We start from the raw sequence: 20,140 nt of genomic DNA, 5'->3' as shown, positions 1-20,140 counted from the left end.
GGAGTTGGTGGGGTCGAAATATAGAGAAAGCAGAGTGTGAAGGGTGTTCTCATCTACTAGTTTAAAATGTACTTGTGTTTGTTTGCTTCCTTTCATTATGGAATTTAAGAACAGTTCCATGTCAGATATTCCAGATCATAGTTAATGTAAAAATCATAATTAATGTAAAAAAAAATAGACGTCACCTGAAGAATATTGTGTAGCTCTAGACCTGCAGTTTCTATAAACTATAGAACGTTAAATTATGTTAACATCCTAGCAAAACATCAGAACTTGACTTGTCAAGAGAAAAAGCTAAGGTATGTACTATTTACTCTTCTTCTTTTCTAGTTGTTTTTTTGGAGGGAAAGTAAATAAAGGACATGTTTTTAAAAATATAATAGCTCTGTTTTGCTTGCCAAGTAAGAGCAGATATATCATCTTTGGGCCAATTTCCATCTCTCTAATTTCAGTCTCCATAAGATGCCTAATATTGTGGTCTAAAAATCGTACTTTCTTTGAAAGAAGACTACTGAACTGTTTTATACTTTCTCACTCATGGTATTTTATTTTGTTCAGCAAGTGTGCAGGAATATACCACACATATGATACCAAGTGTATTAGGTACACTTGGTAGCATACATCCTCATTAGGATGAGGAATGATGGGTATCTAGGATTGTTAAATCAGTTTGCCTCCTGCTCCCTGCATGAACTTACCCTGGAGTGGGCTGTAGGCTGAGCCACACACATCCCTGGCCTGGGAGCCCTCCTGTAGGCACCAAGGCTTGCTTTCTCCAGCTTGTTCTGTGCTAGGCCACACCCTGATGCTGGGGTCTCTTGGCCTCCATGCCCCCACCCCTTCTGGCAGGACCCCAGGAGGCATAGAGCCTCCTTCCACCTCAGGGGGTGGTCTCTAGGCTGTTACTTTTTAAAAATATTTTTGAGTACCCATCAAAAATGGTATGAAGACTAACTCATAAACAAATTTCTAATATTTTATTACTATCTTTTGTAATTAAAATACTGAAAAGAATACCAAATAAAAGATATCAAGGAAGAAAATATGAACAATAGGGAGGTATGCCAGAATTGTTAGGAGTGTTTCTGTTTTCTTTTGAGTTTCAATCTGAATGCATAAATGGGACTCTGAATGTGTATTACTTTGTAGAATTTAAATCTGTTTCCTAGGACTTTACAATACATAAGTATGATCTCAACTGAAATACATCATTGTTTTCAAGAGTTGTTTCTCTCTTTCAAGTCTATTTTCATAGAATCATGGCAATTGAATTATTCCAACTTGTATTTTTTCTCTAGGAACATTGGTTCCTATAAGATTATTTATTGGGACATTTTGGATTTCTTGTAAGTTACTTTTGTTTAGTAATATGCACTAGACAATTTTATTTATAAAAAATTAGAGTATAGAATAAATTATACCTCCAGAATTCCATTATGAAGTCTACCTCCTAGATCATTTATATTAGCCATATATGAGTTTGAGGACTTATAAATAGTTTGCTCTCAATAGCTGGCTCAAATACATGGTGACTGTTTTTTTTCTTTGAAGTAAAAAAATGAAACTCTGCTATTCTGTTTTTTCTTCTTTGAAGCTAAAAACAAGGCCCTGCTATTACTTTAATTTCTCTTCCTTTATCCCCAACCCTCACCCTCTGGATTTCTTGAACTGTTATCTTGGAGAATGCCTTTGGCATTGTTATCTTTCAGATACTTTTAAAAAAACAACCGATTGAAGGTCGTCATCTTCTAGAGGTATATTTTGAAATATTTATGGATAAAAAGATATATCTGGGATTTGCTTTAAAATAATTGAGAGTGGGGAGATATAAAAAATAGATGAAATAAAATTGGTCAAGAATTAATCATTGTTGAAGCTGGATAATAATGGTATAGGTGGTTTCATTTATTGTTCCGTCTGCTTTTGTATGTGTTTGAAATTTTCTGTGTTAAGTTAAAAGATGAAAATAGGGTCTATTTGGAGATTTAAATTGAGCAGAATATAAATTTGAATTACACTCTGAAATTATAGTGTGAGATAGTCATGTTCTTCACTTTTGAGTAAGATAATTTTGCTACATACAAATTTAAATTTTAAGTAGGCTTTCTTGTGATGCTACAATAAAGGTATATTTAGTTAGGTGAGCCTAATCATTTGTTCTGTTGTTACAATTGAAAGCTTGTTCTTTCCTAAAGCAGGTCTAGTTGAATGACTGTATTAATAATTCTCATTGTTTCAGGTAGTCCAGCAGCCTTCAGGAGGCCTTGCAAAACAAGTGACCACACTTTCCCATTCCTCAGCATTGACCATCCAGAAATCTGGACAGAAGAAAGTGACAGTGAGCCCTGCAGTACCTACCAGTCAGTTTCCTCAAGGTAGACTCTGGCTCATACCTGCCCCATCGCCTTGGGTTTGAAACATGATGGGTTTCCGTACTTTTCTTTTGCACTGTTAAGAGAAGAGAGATTTCTTTTAAGTTGAGACCTGTGAGAGAACACTGAAAGATAACTTTATTATATTCTTTGTACATAGCCACTTTTTAAGGGTGTATGTTGTTTTAGATTAAAGAAGCACCACTCATGGTGTTTTGTAACTAGATAAAACAATCTACTAGTAAATAAAGTACTTTTTTTAACTTATAAAATTTGCTATTGTCTTATTTATTTTTAAAATGTGCTTCTTTCCCTACGTTTGGAAGTCAGTCTTACAAATAAAAGAGGTTTTATGTATTTTTTAAATCTACCAATATAAAGGATATATTATTAACATGTTTCTGTCACCTTTTCTGCATAATATTTTTATAATGTTGGTAATTCTGTAGCCAGTTTGAGGACCATATAAAAAGAAATAGGAGAGGTCTTAATTTTACGATTTCATGTACAGGGAATAAATTCATTGTCATGTTTGAATTTTTTTTTTTTTTTTTTTGCGCGATACGCGGGCCTCTCACCGCCGTGGCCTCCCCCGCTGCAGAGCACAGGCTCCGGACGCGCAGGCCCAGTGGCCATGGCTCACGGGCCCAGCCGCTCCGCGGCACGCGGGATCCTCCCGGACCGGGGCACGAACCCGCGTCCCCTGCATCGGCAGGCGGACTCCCAACCACCGCGCCACCAGGGAAGCCCTGTCATGTTTGAATTTAAACATAGTTCTAGGGCAGCTTGAAATTTTCTTTATTCTATATGCATTAAAAATAACTTGTCCTGAATTTTTCCTAATGTAGTGTGATTGCTTTTTTTAAATTTTACCTTTTCTTTTTTCTTTTGTTTTTATAGCTTCCATTCTAAAGCAAATTACCCTGCCAGGAAATAAAGTTCTGTCACTTCAGTCATCTATTCAGAAAAACAAAATAAAAGAGAATGGAACAACATCCTTCAGGTAAAGAAATTAAATAGTTAAAACTTGGCGTGGTTTAAGAAATTAATATTTTTTAAAAACCAGAAAAGGGATGACAGAATAATACTTATATAAAATAAATTTAATGATGCCTTTTTAAAAAGCTAACAGTACTTTATTGAGTATAATTTATAAGCAGTAAAGTGCACAAATCTTAAATGTAGAGCTCAATGAATTTTGACAAACATATGCCTGTGTAATCATAATTCAGACCAAGATGCTGAATATATCCATCATCTTTATGCTCCTCTCAAATCAATGACTTCCAACCCTTGCCTTTGGCAGCCACTGTTCTTATGTCCATCACCATAGATCATTTCAGATCATTTCATTCTATTCAGTCTCCTTGAACTTTACATAAATGGAAAATTACATTATCTACTCTTTTGCATTTGACTTTTTTCACTCTGCATTTTTTTGAGATTTATCTACATCATTTTGATTATTAGAAGATTGTTCTTTTGTACTGGTGAGCAGTATTCATTGTCTGAATGTAAATTTGTTTATCTGTTTTCCTGTTGATGGACATTGGGTTGTTCCCAGTTTTTTAATAATTCTATATAAAGTTGCTATAAACATTTACATACAGATTTTTATGTGAACATAGGTTTCATTTCTCTGTAGTAAATATCTAAGAGTATTATTGCTGGGTCATTAGGTACGTATGTGTTTTACTATTTAAGAAACTACCAAAGTTGTTTACCAAAGGGACTGTACCATTTTGCATTCCCACCAGCAATGATGAGAGTTCCAGTTGCACTCCAACTCTGTCAGTACTTGTTATTGCCAATTCTTTTGATTTTTACCATTCCAATAAATGTATAGTGGTTGTTACTGTCATTTAAATTTGTACTTTCCTAATGACTTAAGATGTTGAGCATCTGTTCTTATGCTTATTTGCTATCCTTATACTGTCTTCTTTGGTGAAGTGTATATTCAGACCTTTTGCCCATTTTTCCTTTGAGTTGTTTTTTTTTTTTTTCTTATGATTGAGTTCTTAGAGTTCATTATATATTCAAGATCCAAGTCCTTTGTCACATAGTGATTAGGAAGTATTTTCTTTGTGGTGTGTTTTATCATTCTCTTACCAGTTTCTTTCACAGAGCAGAAGTTTTTAATTTTGCTGAAGTCTAGTTCATTAATTTTTTTCTCTTATAGGTTATGCTTTTCATGTTTTGGCTAAGAAATGTTTGTGTTACCCAAGGTTTCAAAGATTTTCTTCTATGCTTTTTCTAGAAGTTTTACAGTCCTATGTTTGTCCTTCTTGGATTGATATTCTTTAATTTCTACCAGTTGATTACTTAAAAATCAGTGTGTGGATATTCTATTTTCTTTTTTCTCTATCTTCTCCCATTTTTAGTTGTGTTATTTGTCACAATATATAAATATTTGTACATTAGTCCTCCTTCCTCATCCCCACCTATATTTTAGTTGTAGTTCTACTTTTATATTAAAATGCTCACCTTCAGTCTGTTCTCTGAAGTTTTCCCAGTCATCTCTTGTTGGGATGAAATTAATTGAATGTAGTCCATGCTTTGATCTACCAGGACAACCATTATTCAGTCTCCTTTTACCCAAAGCCTTTGAGGTGGGGGTGAGTGAGTTGGGAAATTGGTTGCAATAGGACAAGAAAGTATGCACTGGGAATTGTTTTCCTTTTTCACTTATTCTTGTTTTGAAGTTTGAGTATTCTTTGTCTTCAAGTTATGCTGAGGCTGTGGTTTTTGTTGTTCTGTATTGTTTTGGGGAGTAAATGTTGGAAGATGGTGACCTAGGAAATCATCATTGTCTTCCAGTGCAGTGAATTTTGACAAAAGGCTAAATTTATGTACCCAGTACCTCAGTCAAGATACATAGAATACTTTCAATACCTCAGAAGCCTCCTTTGTGAGACTTCCCAGCCAGTCCCCCCATTATACCTTAGGCAGCCACTGATTGGCTTCTTATCATTGTAGATTTATCTTTCCTGGGGTTTCAAATCAATAGAATCATATAATTTGTATTCTTATGTTTGGTTTCCTTTGCTCAGCATAATGTGTTTGATATACATCCAGTGTTGTTGCATGTATTAGTAATTTGTTGCTTTTCATTGCTGAGTAGTATTCCATTGTATGGGTATACTGCATTTGTTTGTACGGAATTGTCTCTTTATCCATTGGTGGACATGTGCGTTGTTTCCAGTTTTTGGCTATTATGAATAAAGCTCCTAGGAACACCTGTATCCAAGTCTCTGTATGGACATAAGTTTTCCCTTTACTTACATAAAGATATGAATGAAAATGCTGAATAATTTAGTAGATATATGTTTAACTTTATAAGAAGCTGCCAAACTCTTTTCCTTTGTGGTTGTACCATTTATAGTCCTACCTGCAAAGTATGAGAATTTGTTCCATATCCTTGCTAACAATTGATAAACTGCAGTTTTTAAAGTTTTAACCATTGTAGTTGGTATATAGCTGTACCCTCATTCTTCAGTATCTGTGGTGGGATTGGTTTTAGGACCCATTGCAGATGCTCAAGTTCTATAGTCTGCCTGGCATATCTGTGGTTCTGCATACTCAGATTCAACCAGTTCCAGATCATCTACTACTGTATGTATTTATTGAAAAAAATCTGTGTATGAGTGGACCTGTGCAGTTCAAACCCATGTTGATCAAGATGCTGAGTGTACTTTCATGTCCTTATTGGCCATTTGTGTAGCTCCTTTTGTGAAATGTCTGTTCAAATATTTTCCCCATTTTTAAATTGAGTGATTTTGTCATGCACTTTTTCTTCATCTATTTAAGATGGTCATTCATTTTTTAAATTATACAATGTATTGTGAATTACACTGATTTTTTAAAAAATAGTTTGAATGTTAGTATTCCTGAAGTCTTATTATCCTTTTTAAATATTGCTGCATTTGATTTGATTAATATTTTAAGGCTTTTATATGTATGTTCTTTAGGGATACTGGTATATAGTTTTCTGTTCTTATGGTATCTTTGCCAGATTTTGGTATGTGGTTATGCTGGTCTCACAAATGAGTTATACGATGTTTTTCCCTCTCCTTTATTTAATTTAATTAATTTATTTATTTAACATCTTTATTGGAGTATACCTGTTTTACAATCGTGTGTTAGTTTCTGCTTTACAACAAAGGGAATCAGTTATACATATACATATGTTCCCATATCTCTTCCCTCTTGCGTCTGCCTCCCTCCCACCCTCCCTATCCCACCCCTCTGGGTGGTCACAAAGCACCTAGCTGATCTCCCTGTGCTATGCGGCTGCTTCCCACTATCTGTTTTACATTTGGTAGTGCATATATGTCCATGCCACTCTCTCACTTTGTCACAACTTACCCTTCCCCCTCCCCATATCCTCAGGTCCAAGCTCTAGTAGGTCTGTGTTTTATTCCCGTCCTACCACTAATCTCTTCATGACATTTTTTTTGCTTAGATTCCATATATATTTGTTAGCATACAATATTTGTTTTTCTCCTTCTGACTTACTTCACTCTGTATGACAGACTCCAGGTCTATCCACCTCATTACAAATAACTCAGTTTCATTTCTTTCTATGGCTGAGTAATATTCCATTGTATATATGTGCCACATCTTCTTTATCCATTCATCTGTTGATGGACACTTAGGTTGCTTCCATGTCCTGGCTATTGTAAATACAGCTGCAATGAACATTTTGGTACTTGACTCTTTTCGAATTATGGTTATCTCAGGGTATATGCCCAGTAGTGGGATTTCGGGGTCATATGGTAGTTCTATTTGTAGTTTTTTAAGGAACCTCCATACTGTTCTCCATAGTGGCTGTATCAATTTACATTCCCACCAGCAGTGCAAGAGTGTTCCCTTTTCTCCACACCCTCTCCAGCATTTATTGTTTCTAGAGTTTTTGATGATGGCGAATCTGACTGGTGTGAGATGATATCTCATTGTAGTTTTGATTTGCATCTCTCTAATGATTAATGATGTTGAGCATTCTTTCATGTGTTTGTTGGCAATCTGTATATCTTCTTTGGAGAAATGTCTATTTAGTTCTTCTGCCCATTTTTGGATTGGGTGTTTTGGTTTTTTGTTATTGAGCTTCATGAGTTGCTTATAAATTTTGGAGATTAATCCTTTGTCAGTTGCTTCATTTGCAACTATTTTCTCCCATTCTGAGGGTTGTCTTTTGGTCTTGTTTATGGTATCCTTTGCTGTGCAAAAGCTTTGAAGTTTCATTAGATCCCATTTGTTTATTTTTGTTTTTACTTCCATTTCTCTAGGAGGTGGGTCAAAAAGGATCTTGCTGTGATTTATGTCATAGAGTGTTCTGCCTATGTTTTCCTCTGGGAGTTTTATAGTGTCTGGCCTTACATTTAGGTCTTTAACCTATTTTGAGTTTATTTTTGTGTATGGTGTTAGGGAGTGTTCTAATTTCATACTTTTACATGTACCTGTCCAGTTTTCCCAGCACCACTTATTGAAGAGGCTGTCTTTTCTCCACTGTATATCCTTCCCTCCTTTACCAAAGATAAGGTGGCCATATGTGCGTGGATTTATCTCTGGGCTTTCTATCCTGTTCCATTGATCTATATTTCTGTTTTTGTGCCAGTACCATACTTTCTTGATTACTGTAGCTTTGTGGTATAGTCTGAAGTCAGGGAGCCTGATTCCTCCAGCTCCATTTTTCGTTCTCAAGATTGCTTTGGCTATTGGGGGTCTTTTGTGTTTCCATACAAATTGTGAAATTTTTTGTTCTAGTTCTGTGAAAAATGCCAGTGGTAGCTTGATAGGGATTGCTTTGAATCTGTAGATTGCTTTGGGTAGTAGAGTCATTTTCACAATGTTGATTCTTCCAATCCAATAACATGGTATATTTCTCCACCTTTTTGTATCATCTTTAATTTCTTTCATCAGTGTCTTATAGTTTTCTGCATACAGGTATTTTGTCTCCTTAGGTAGGTTTATTCCTAGATATTTTATTCTTTTTGTTGCAATGGTAAATGGGAGTGTTTTCTTAATTTCACTCTCAGATTTTTCATCATTAGTGTATAAGAATGCCAGGGATTTCTGTGCATTAATTTTGTATCCTGCTACTTTAGCAAATTCATTGATTAGCTCTAGAAGTTTTCTGGTAGCATCCTTAGGATTCTCTATGTATAGTATCATGTCATCTGCAAACAGTGACAGCTTTACTTCTTCTTTTCCGATTTGGATTCCTTTTATTTCTTTTTCTTCTCTGATTGCTGTGGCTAGAACTTCCAAAACTATGTTGAATAAGAGTGGTGATAGTGGGCAACCTTGTCTTGTTCCTGATCTTAGTGGAAATGGTTTCAGTTTTTCACCATTGAGTATGATGGTGGCTGTGGGTTTGTCATATATGGCCTTTATTATGCTGAGGAAAGTTCCTTCTATGCCTACTTTCTGCAGGGTTTTTTTTTTTTTATCATAAATGGGTGTTGAATTTTGTCAAAAGCTTTCTCTGCATCTATTGAGATGATCATATGGTTTTTCTTCTTCAGTTTGTTGATATGGTGTATCACGTTGATTGATTTGCGTATATTGAAGAATCCTTGCATGCCTGGAATAAACCCCACTTGATCATGGTGTATGGTCCTTTTAATATGTTGTTGGATTGTGTTTGCTAGTATTTTATTGAGGATTTTTGCATCTATGTTCGTCAGTGATATTGGCCTGTAGTTTTCTTTCTTTGTGACGTCTTTGTCTGGTTTTGGTATCAGGGTTATGGTGGCCTCATAGAATGAGTTTGGGAGTGTTCCTCCGTCTGCTATCTTTTGGAAGAGTTTGAGAAGGATAGGTGTTAGCTCTTCTCTACATGTTTTATAGAATTCGCCTGTGAAGCCATCTGGTCTTGGGCTTTTGTTTGTTGGAAGATTTTAAATCACAGTTTCAATTTCAGTGCTTGTGATTCGTCCATTCATATTTTCTGTTTCTTCCTGGTTCAGTCTCGGCAGGTAGTGCATTTCTAAGAATTTGTCCATTTCTTTCAGGTTGTCCATTTTATTGGCATACAGTTGCTTGTAGTAATCTCTAATAATGTTTTGTATTTCTGCAAGTGTCAGTTGTTACATCTCCTATTTCATTTCTAATTCTATTGATTTGAGTCTTCTCCCTTTTTTTCTTGATGAGTCTGGCTAATGGTTTATCAATTTTATTTATCTTCTCAAAGAACCAGCTTTTAGTTTTATTGATCTTTGCTATTGTTTCCTTCATTTCTTTTTTTTCTGATCTGATCTTTATGATTTCTTTCCTCTGCTAAATTTGGGGTTTTTTTGTTCTTCTTTCTCTAATTGCTTTAGGTGCAAAGTTAGGATATTTATTCGAGATGTTTCCTGTTTCTTAAGGTAGGATTGTATTGCTATAAACTTCCCGCTTAGAACTGCTTTTGCTGCATCCCATAGCTTTTAGGTCGTCGTGTCTGCATTGTCATTTGTTTCTAAGTATTTTTTAATTTCCTCTTTGATTTCTTCAGTGATCACTTCGTTATTAAGTAGTGTATTCTTTAGCCTCCATGTGTTTGTATTTTTTACATATCTTTTCCTGTAATTGATACCTAATCACATAGCGTTGTGGTTGGAAAAGATACTTGATATGATTTCCATTTTCTTAAATTTACCAAGACTAGATTTGTGACCCAAGATATGATCTATCCTGGAGAATGTTCCATGAGCACTTGAGAAAAATATGTATTCTGTTGTTTTTGGATGGAATGTCCTATAAATATCAATTAACTCCATCTTGTGTAATGTATCATTTAAAGTTTGTGTTTCCTTATTTATTTTCATTTTGGATTATCTGTCCAGTGGTGAAAGTGGGGTGTTAAAGTCCCCTACTATGATTGTGTTACTGTCGATTTCCCCTTTATGGCTGTTAGTATTTGCCTTATGTATTGAGGTGCTCCTATGTTGGGTCCATAAATATTTACAATTGTTATACCTTCTTTATGGATCTATCCCTTGATCATTATGTAGTGTCCTTCTTTGTCTCTTGTAATTTTTATTTTTAAGTCTATTTTGTCTGATATGAGAATTGCTACTCCAGCTTTCTTCTGATTTCCATTTGCATGGAATATCTTTTTCCATTCTCTCACTTTCATTCTGTATGTGTCCCTAGGTCTGAAGTGGGTCTCTTGGAGACAGCATATATATGGGTCTTGTGTTTGTATCTATTCAGTCAGTCTGTGTCTTTTGGTGGGAGCATTTAATCCATTTACATTTAAGGTAATTATCGATATGTATGTTCCTATTACCCTTTACTTAATTGTTTCAGTTTTGTTCTTCTAGGTCTTTTCCTTCTCTTGTGTTTCTTGCCTAGAGAAGTTCCTTTAGCATTTGTTGTAAAGCTGGTTTGGTGGTGCTGAACTCTCTCAGCTTTTGCTTGTCTGTAAAGGTTTTAATTTCTCCATCAAATCTGAATGAGATCCTTGCTGGGTAGAGTAATCTTGGTTGTAGGTTTTTGTCCTTCATCACTTTAAATATGTCCTGCCACTCCCTTCTGGCTTACAGAGTTTCTGCTGAAAGATCAGCTGTTAACCTTATGGGGATTCCCTTGTGTGTTATTTGTTGTTTTTCCCTTGCTGCTTTTAATATGTTTTCTTTGTATTTAATTTTTGATAGTTTGATTAATATGTGTCTTGACATGTTTCTCCTTGGATTTATCCTGTATGGGACTGTGCTTCCTGGCTTTGATTGACTATTTCCTTTCCCATATTAGGGAAGTTTTCAACTATAATGTCTTAAAGTATTTTCTCAGTCCCTTTCTTTTTCTCTTTGAGGGACCCCTATAATTCGAATGTTGGTGCGTTTAATGTTGTCCCAGAGGTCTCTGAGAGTGTCCTCAGTTCTTTTCATTCTTTTTTCTTTCTTCTGCTCTGCAGTAGTTATTTCCACTATTTTATCTTCCATGTCACTTATCCGTTCTTCTTCCTCAGTTATTCTGCTATTGATCCCATCTAGAGTATATTTAATTTCATTTATTGTGTTGCTCATCGTTGCTTGCTTCCTCTTCTTCTAGGTCCTTGTTAAATGTTTCTTGCATTTTGTCCGTTCTGTTTCCAAGATTTTGTATCATCTCTATGATCATTATTCTGAATTCTTTTTCAGGTAGACTGACTGTTTCCTCTTCATTTGTTAGGTCTGGTGGGTTTTTACCTTGCTCCATCTGCTGTGTGTTTTTCTGTCTTTTCATTTTGCTTACTGTGTTTGGGGTCTCCTTTTTGCAGGCTGCAGGTTCATAGTTCTCATTGTTTTTGGTGTCTGTCCCCAGTGGCTAAGGTTGGTTCAGTGGGTTGAGTATGCTTCCTGGTTGGGGGGACTAGTGCCTGTGTTCTGGTGGATGAGGCTGCATCTTGTGTTTCTGGTGGGCAGGTCCACATCTGTGGTGAGTTTTGGGATGTCGGTAGCCTTATTATGACTTTAGGCAGCCTCTCTGCTAATGGATGGGGCTGTAGTCCTGTCTTGCTATTTGTTGGGCATAGAGTGTCCAGCAGTGTTGGTTGCTGGTCGTTGAGTGAAGCTGGGTCTTCGTGTTGAGATGGAGGTCTCTGGGAGATTTTTTCCATTTGATATTATGTGGAGCTGGGAGGTCTCTTGTGGACCAGTGTCCTGAAATTGGTTCTCCCACCTCAGAGACACAGCCCTGATGCCTGGCTGGAGCACCAAGAGCCTTTAATCCACACGGCTCAGAATAAAAGGGAGAAAAAATAGGAAAGGAAGAATGGAAGGAAGAAATGAAGGAAGGAAGGAGGAAAGGAAGGAAGAACTGAAGGAAGCAAGGAAGGAAGGAAGGCAGGGAGGAAGGGAGGAAGAAAAGAAGGAAGAAAGAAAGAAGATAAAATAAAGTAGGATAAAACAAAGTTATTAAAATAAAAATTAATTATTAAGAAGAAAAATTTTATTTAAAAAAATGGTTTGGTCAGTACCCTAGGACAAATGTTGAAAGCAAAGCTATACAGACAAAATCTCACACAGCAGCAAACACATACACACTCACAAAAAGAGAAAAAGGGGAAAATAATAATATATCTTGCTCCCAAAGTCCACCTCCTCAACTTGGGATATTTCGCTGTCTATTCAGGTATTCCACAGATGCAGGGCACTTCCAGCTGATTGTGGAGCTTTAATCAGCTGCTCCTGAGGCTGCTGGGAGAGACCTCCCCCTCTCCTCTTTGTTCGCATAGCTCCTGGTGTTCGGCTTTGGACTTGGCCCCGCCTCTGCGCGTAGGTCATCTGAGGGCATCTGCTCTTTGCTCAGACAGGACGGGGTTAAAGGAGCAGCTGATTCGGGGGCTCTGGCTCACTCAGGCCAGGGGGAGGGACGGGCACGGATGCGGGGTGAGCCTGCGGCAGCAGAGACTGGCGTGACGCTGCACCAGCCCGAGGCGCGCTGCACGATCTCCTGGGGAAGCTGTCCCTGGATCCCGGGACCCTGGCCATGGCGGGCTGCACAGGCTCCCAGGAGGGGAGGTGTGGAGAGTGACCTGTGCTCACACACAGGCCTCTTGGTGGTGGCAGCAGCAGCCCTAGCGTCCCACGCCTGTTTCTGGTGTCCGGGCCGACAGCCGCGGCTCGTGCCCTTTTCTGGAGCTCCTTTACGCTGCGCACTTAATCCCCTCTCCTCTCGCACCAGGAAACAAAGAGGCAAGAAGAAGTCTCTTGTCTCTTCAGCAGCTCCGCGCCCATCTCTGGAGCTCCTTTAAGTGGCACGCTTAACCTCCTCTCCTCACGCCCCAGGAAGCAAAGAGGGAAGAAAAGGTCTCTTGCCTCTTCAGCAGCTCCAGACCTTTTCCTGCACTCCCTCCCGGCTAGCCATGGTGCACTAACCCCTTCAGGCTGTGTTCACGCAGCCAACCCCAGTCCTCTCCCGGCTTCCGACCGACCGAAGCCAGAGCCTCAGCTTCCATCCCCCACCCTTCCCGGCGGGTGAGCAGAGAAGCCTCTCGGGCTGGTGAGTGCTGGTTGGCACCGATCCTCTGCGGGAATCTCTCCACTTTGCCCTCCACACCCTGTTACTGTGCTCTCCTCCGCAGCTCCAAAGCTTCCCCCACCCCGTCCACCACCTGCAGGCTCCGCCCGTGAAGGGGTTTCCAGTGTGTGGAAACCTTTCCTCCTTCACAGCTCCCTCCCACTGGTGCAGGTCCTGTCCCTATTCTTTTGTCTCTGTTTATTCTTTTTTCTTTTGCCCTACCCAGGTATGTGGGGAGTTTCTTGCCTTTTGGGAGGTTTGAGGTCTTCTGCCAAAGTTGAGTGGGTGTTCTATAGGAGCAGTTCCACGTGTAGATGTATTTCTGATGTATCTGTGGGGAGGAAGGTGATCTCCTCGTCTTACTCTTCCACCATCTTCTTTCCACGCCCCCTCTCCTTTATTTTAAACCTTTGAGTAGAAATTATATTATTTCTTCCTTAAATGTACGAATGAATTTACCCTTGAAACTAAATATGTCTTTTGTTTTCTTTGGGGGGAAGATTTTGGGTTTTATTGTTTTTTTATTTGTTTGCTCTGGGTCTTAGTTGTGGCAGGTGGGCTCCTTAGTTGCTGCAGGTGGGCTCCTTAGATGTAGCTCGTGGGCTCCTTAGTTGTGTCACACAAACTCTTAGTTGCCTCATGCATGTGGGATCTAGTTCCCTGACCAGGGATCAAACCCAGGCCCTGTGCATTGGGAGCACGGAGTGTTATCCACTGCACCACCAGGGAAGTGCCCTGGGGGAAGGTTTTGATAAGAAAGTCAGTTTCATCTATAAATGATTTTCTATGTCACCTTAATGTCAATTTCAGAAAGTTGCATTTTTTAAGGTATTTGTACATTTCATCTTACTTTTAAAATTGTTGAACTGAAACTGCTACTACTTTCCCTTTTAATATTTGTAGATTCTTTAGAGTAACATAGTATCATGCTTTTTTTTTTTTAGGTTTTTGTGTATTTTATCTTAGTTGTTGACTTTTTTGGGCATATGGCTGTTCACTTTATTCCCTTATCCTTTTAATATCTGTAAGATTTGTAGTGATACTCTCTCTTTTCATTGATATGTTTTTTTCAGTTTTGTTTGGTGTTTTTAGAGAGTTAACTTTTGATTTTACTTTTTTTAAAATTTATTTATTTATTTATTTTGGCTGCACTGGGTCTTTGTTTCTGCACACAGGCTTTCTCTGGTTGCGGTGCACAAGGACTACTCTTTGTTGGGGTGCATGGGCTTCTCATTGCGGTGGCTTCTCTTGTTGTGGAGCACGGGCTCTAGGCACACGGGCTTCAGTAGTTGTGGCACGTGGGCTCAGTAGTTGTGGCACCCACGGTCTAGAGCGCAGGCTCAGTAGTTGTGGTGCACGGGCTTAGTTGCTCACCGGCATGTGGGATCTTCCTGGACCAGGACTTGAACCCGTGTCCCCTGCATTAGCAGGCGGATTCTTAACCACTGTGCTACCAGGGAAGCCTGATTTTATTGTTTTTATCTGTTCATCTTTTGTCTATTTTATTGACTTATAAAAAATATTCCTTTCTTTTCCTTATGTTGGGTTTTAGTTGCTTGTCGTTTAAAACTATAAACTCCCTAAGTACTGAGTTAGCATCCAGCCAATTATAGTGTTTCGTTTTCATTTTTATTCATGTCAAAATATTTTCTCCTTTTCCTTTATTTAATAGTACAAATATTTGGGGCTTCTCTAGAGATTTTATTCATCTTTTTTCTAACCTAATTTTGTACTGATCAGAGAATATACACTGCAATATATCAATCTTACTAAATTTGAGACTCTTTATTGTGGTCAAACTTGATGAATATCTCATATGCCCTTGGAAAAAATGTATTACTCAGTTTGGGGGAGTAGTTTTTTGTAAGTACCGTTCTGGTGAAGGTAGCTAGTAGTGTTTATATCTATTTCCTGGCTTTCTTTTTTTGGACTAGTTCCATCAGTTACTGAGAGTGGGTATTAAATCTCCAACTATGCTTATAGATTTATTTTTTCCTTTAGTTCTGCCAGTTTTTACACTAATTATTTGAAGGTCTGTTATTAGGTATACACATATTTATAACTGTTATGTTTTTCAAATAAATTGGCCCTTTTATCATAATTACATGTCCTTTTTTATTATTTTTTAAATTTTATTTATTTATTTTATTATTATTTAAAAAAAATGCCATGCTGCATGGCATGTGGGATCTTAGCTCCAAGACCAGGGATGGAACCCAGGCCTCCTGCAGTGGAAGCACAGAGTCTTAACCACTGGACCACCAGGGAAGTCCCCACGTGTCCTTCTTTATTTGAAACTATTTCTTGTATTGCTGTGTATTTTATCTGCTGAATATAAACACTTCAGCTTTGTTATTGTTTGCATATTCTATCTTTTTTTTCCTTCCTTTTTTTCAACCTACATGTGTCTTTGTATTTAAAGAGTGTCCTTTATACATTGCATATAGCTAGGTTGAGCTTTTCTTATGAAATCCAACAGTTGTTTTTTTAGGTTAATATTTTGCTATTTTATTCATTTGTTTTTTGTCTTTTAGGGTAAGTGATTATTATTTTATATTTCATTTTAATTCCTCTGTTGGCTTCTTATCTATATCTCTGCATTTTTTTGTTTCTTTGATCGACAGGGATTACAATATGCTGTAACATGTATTTTTAGTATACACTCTATTTGGAGTTAATATAGTACTACACATAAAATATGTGAACTTTGCAACAATATAAGTCCATTTACCTCACTTCTTCTGTGCTCTATATTTTTTATTTTCATATGTATTACTTCAGCATACATTATAAATGTATGTATGTATCTACAGTGTTATGATTTTAGCTTTAAAGTCTTTTTTTTCCCTTAAAATATTCTTTCTTTTCTTTAAAACATTCCCAGTGCTCTTCTTTTTTTTCTGTAGAGTTCAGTTTTCCGTGATATTTTTTCCCTTCGGCTAAAGAGCTTCCTATAGTATTTCTTGGTCTGTAATTCTGGTGACAACTCTTCTGTTTTCCTTTTCCTGAGAACTATTTTTGTTTACCTTCCCTTTAGAAGGGTAGGTTTTTTTTTTTTTTTTTTTTTTTTTTTCCAATTAGAAATTGTAGGCTGACCCAATCTTGTTTACTGTGAAGACTTAAAGATGTTATTCCATTGTTTTCTGGTCTCCATTGTTTCTGATGAAAAGTCAGTTTTCATTCATATCATTATTCCCATGTGTACACTGTTTTTTTGTTTGTTTGTTTTCCTCTTGCTGCTTTAAGATTTTCTCTCTGTTTAGATTTCAGCACTTTGACTTTGAATCAGTCTGACTCTAGTTATGGTTTCCTTTATATTTCTTCTGCTTAGGTTTTACTGAGCTTCTTGGATCTGTAACTGTTTATTTTTCTTTTCCCTAACTATGGAAAATGTTTCTTCAGATTATTTTTCTTGGCCCCATTATCTCTCCTGTCCTTTTATGAATCCAATTATATATGCAATAGACTTCGATATTTTCCTGCATATACCAAGACTGTTATTTTCATTGATCTTTATGCTCCTTTAAATCTGTCAGCATATTTGTATGCTTCCTTAAAAATCTTTGTCTGCTAATTGCAACATGTGGCTCATTTCTGTCAACTTTTTTTTTTAACTCTAGGTCCCAATTTCCAGTTTTTTATATGTCTTATAAGTTTTCATTGTGTTCAGAACATTCAGTGACTTTCTGTTTTTTCACATATCTAGTAATTATTGACTCTGGATTCAGTTATGTTCCTGAAGACTGATTTTTAATTTAGTAGACTTTATTTTAGTTTAACTTGACTGTTCTTAAATTCCAAACTTAGTCTTTCTTAGGTTGGAGTAGCAGCTGAAATATTCACTGGGTTCTTTCCCCTTCCTATTGCTGTTTTTGTTAGGCTGCCTGGAGTGTCCCCTGGGCATATGTAGTTCTTCCATCAGTCAATGATTAGGTCAGATTTATATGCAGATTTGAGGGATTACTCCTCTGTGGAGCCTTACATTCTGGTGTATCTTCTCTAATTGTCCAAGTGCTCTTTCAACACTAAAATCTGTCCCCTGACACCAAGAATATGGCTGCACAGGCTGGAGAGTGCTTTCAGGCCAAAAGACATAAACTCACAAATTTTACCCATCGTTGTTACCATATTTCAAGGGTTGACTTCTCTCTAGTTTCTGGTTGCCGTTTTCCCATTTTTTAAAATGGTTTCCTTTTGGGCTTCCCTGGTGGCACAGTGGTTGAGAGTCCGTCTGCTGATGCAAGGGATACGGGTTTGTGCCCCGGGCCAGGAGGATCCCACATGCCGTGGAGTGGCTGGGCCCGTGGGCCATGGCCACTGAGCCTGTGCATCCAGAGCCTGTGCTCCGCAATGGGAGAGGCCACAGTGGTGAGAGGCCTGCGTACCGCAAAAAAAAAAAAAAAAAAAAAAACTGCCTTTTTAAAAAGTTGTATGTTGATTTTGTAATGATTAATTAAGCTAATCTGTCATTACCAGAAACCACACCTCCATTTCTTTTTTAATAGATTTTTGTCCTCTATAGGAATTATCTCCTGCATTCTTGAACAATTAGTCATAGTTATATTAAAGTTCATACCTAATATTCCCAACATCCAGGTTGTCTGTAAGTCTGTTTGTGTTATTTGGCTTTTTAGTCCTGTTTCTTGGTATGAACTTAGTAATTTTTGAGTCAGTGTCAAATATGTGTAAAAAATAATTATAGGAGTTTTGGATTAATTACCTCTACAAAGAGAATTTATCCAGTTTCATGGTTAGCAGGAGAGGAGCACATTGCCTTCATCTAGTCAGTAACTGAATTCAAATCTAGGCTGTAATTTTTCCAAGACTCCATGTCCCTTTGGTTCTCCCTGATTCTAGGATGTAGTACCTCAGGTATTTCAACTAAGACTTAGGGTACTTTTCTTTGCTGGATTCTGAACCCTAATTTTACAATTTTCAGAATGGTAAATGAGCATTGGCTTCAACTTAAAATCATAAGCTGCATTAATCCCTAACAAGAGAGTCAGCCTGACCTTTGAAGCTTTGAAGCCAGGGGTTGACTTCTCCTCTCTAGCTATGAAAGTCCTGATGGTATCTTTTTCCAGTATAAGCTGTTTTGTCTACATTGCAAGTATGTTGTTTAGTGTAGCCACTTCTATTAATTATCTTAGGTAGATCTTCTGGATAACTTGCAGTAGTTTCTACATCAGCACTTGCTGCTTCACCTTGTACTTTTATGTTACGGAGACAGCTTTTTTCCTTAAACCTCATGAACCAACCTCTGCTAGCTTCAAACTTTTCTTCTTCAGCTTCCTCAGCTCTCTCAGCTTTCGTATCAATAGAATTGAAGAAAGGTAGGACCTGACTCTGAATTGGGCATTGGCTGAAGGAAATGTTGTGGCTGGTTTGATCTTCTGTCTAGAACCACTAACTTTCTTCATATCAGCAGTAAGACTGTTTCACTTTCTTATCATTTGTGTGTTCACTGGAGTAGCACTTTAAATTTCCTTCAAGAACTTTTCCTTTGCATTCACAACTTGACTAACTGCCACAAGAGGCCTAGCTTTCAGCCTATCTTGGCTTTCTGCAGGCCTTCCTCATTAATCTTCATCGTTTCTAGCTTTTGATTTAAAGTGAGAGATGAGTAACTCTTCCGTTTACTTGAACACTTAGGAGGCATTGTCGGGTTATTACCTGGCTTAATTTCAATATTGTCATGGGAGGCCTGAGGAGAGGGCGACTGTGGAATGGCTGGTTGGTAGAGCAGTCAGAACACACACATTTACCTATTAAGTCGGCAATCTTGTATGGCCATGGTTTGTGGTGACCCAAAACAATTAACAATAGTAACATCAAAGATCACTGATCACAGATCACCATAACAAATAAAATAATTATGAAAAAGTTTGAAATATTGCAGGAACTGACAAAATGTGACGAAGAGTCACGAAATGAGCAAATGCTATTGGAAAACTGGCTCCAGTAGACTTGCTTGACCACCGGGTTGCCACAGACCTTCAATTTGTAAAAAACACATTATCTGCGAAGCACAATAAAGCGAAGTGCTATAAAAGGAGGTGTACCTGTATAGGCACGGTCTTTTCTGGGCTTATCTATTCTGTTAATCTTTTTAAAAAAAATCTCTATTTTATTTTACTGTTTAATTTATTTCCAATAGCATACTGCTCAATTTACTATAACTTCAAAATAAATTTTACCTCTGTTAAGGCATGTCTCCTACCAATCCCTCTTTATTTTTTAATTTCCTCTCCTTCCTCTACTTTTACACCCTCCTTCCTCCACTTTCATACCCCCTTCCCCTGCTCTTCTTGATTTTTTTTTGCCATTCTTGGGATTTTGCTGTTCATATAAATTTAAGCATCAGTTTAAATTCCACCAAAACCTCTGCTAGAATTTGACCAACATGGCCTTGAGCCCATAGGTCCATTGTCCTTCAGCTGATTTCTTTATAATTTTGAACCTTCTATCTATGAACATGATTTATGTCTCCATTTATACATGCTTTCTTTAACATCTTTCAGTAAAGTGATATAATTTTATCTATACAGGTTGTATACCATTTGTTTTATCTGTTAGGTTTATTCTTAGGCACCTTTTTGTTGCTATTATAGGTAAAATTTTTGGTAATTGCCTTTTCTGTTCCTAGTATATAGAAATGTAGGTTGCTTTTTATTTATTTATTTATTTATTTATATTTATTTTTGGCCACACCGCGCAGCTTGTGGGATGTTAGTTCCCCAGCCAGGGATTGAACCTGGGCCCACAGCAGTGAAAGCCCGTGT

General features: G+C 37.4%; 1 protein-coding gene across 2 annotated transcripts in view; it reads left to right on the top strand.

Annotated features, from left to right (window-relative positions):
• The window catches only part of TAF4B (TATA-box binding protein associated factor 4b), a 132,506-nt gene that overhangs the window by 30,825 nt on the left and 81,541 nt on the right, over positions 1 to 20,140 (top strand). For both annotated transcript variants that reach the window (XM_067014864.1, XM_059039395.2), the window contains exons 8-9: positions 2,240 to 2,375; positions 3,273 to 3,375. In XM_067014864.1, coding sequence (XP_066870965.1) covers positions 2,240 to 2,375; positions 3,273 to 3,375 — 239 coding nt within the window. The remainder of the gene's footprint in view (positions 1 to 2,239; positions 2,376 to 3,272; positions 3,376 to 20,140) is intronic.

Source organism: Kogia breviceps, chromosome 15 (genome assembly GCF_026419965.1).
Source record: "Kogia breviceps isolate mKogBre1 chromosome 15, mKogBre1 haplotype 1, whole genome shotgun sequence".
Lineage (NCBI taxonomy): Eukaryota > Metazoa > Chordata > Mammalia > Artiodactyla > Physeteridae > Kogia > Kogia breviceps.
This window is presented reverse-complemented; position numbering and strand designations above follow the sequence as displayed.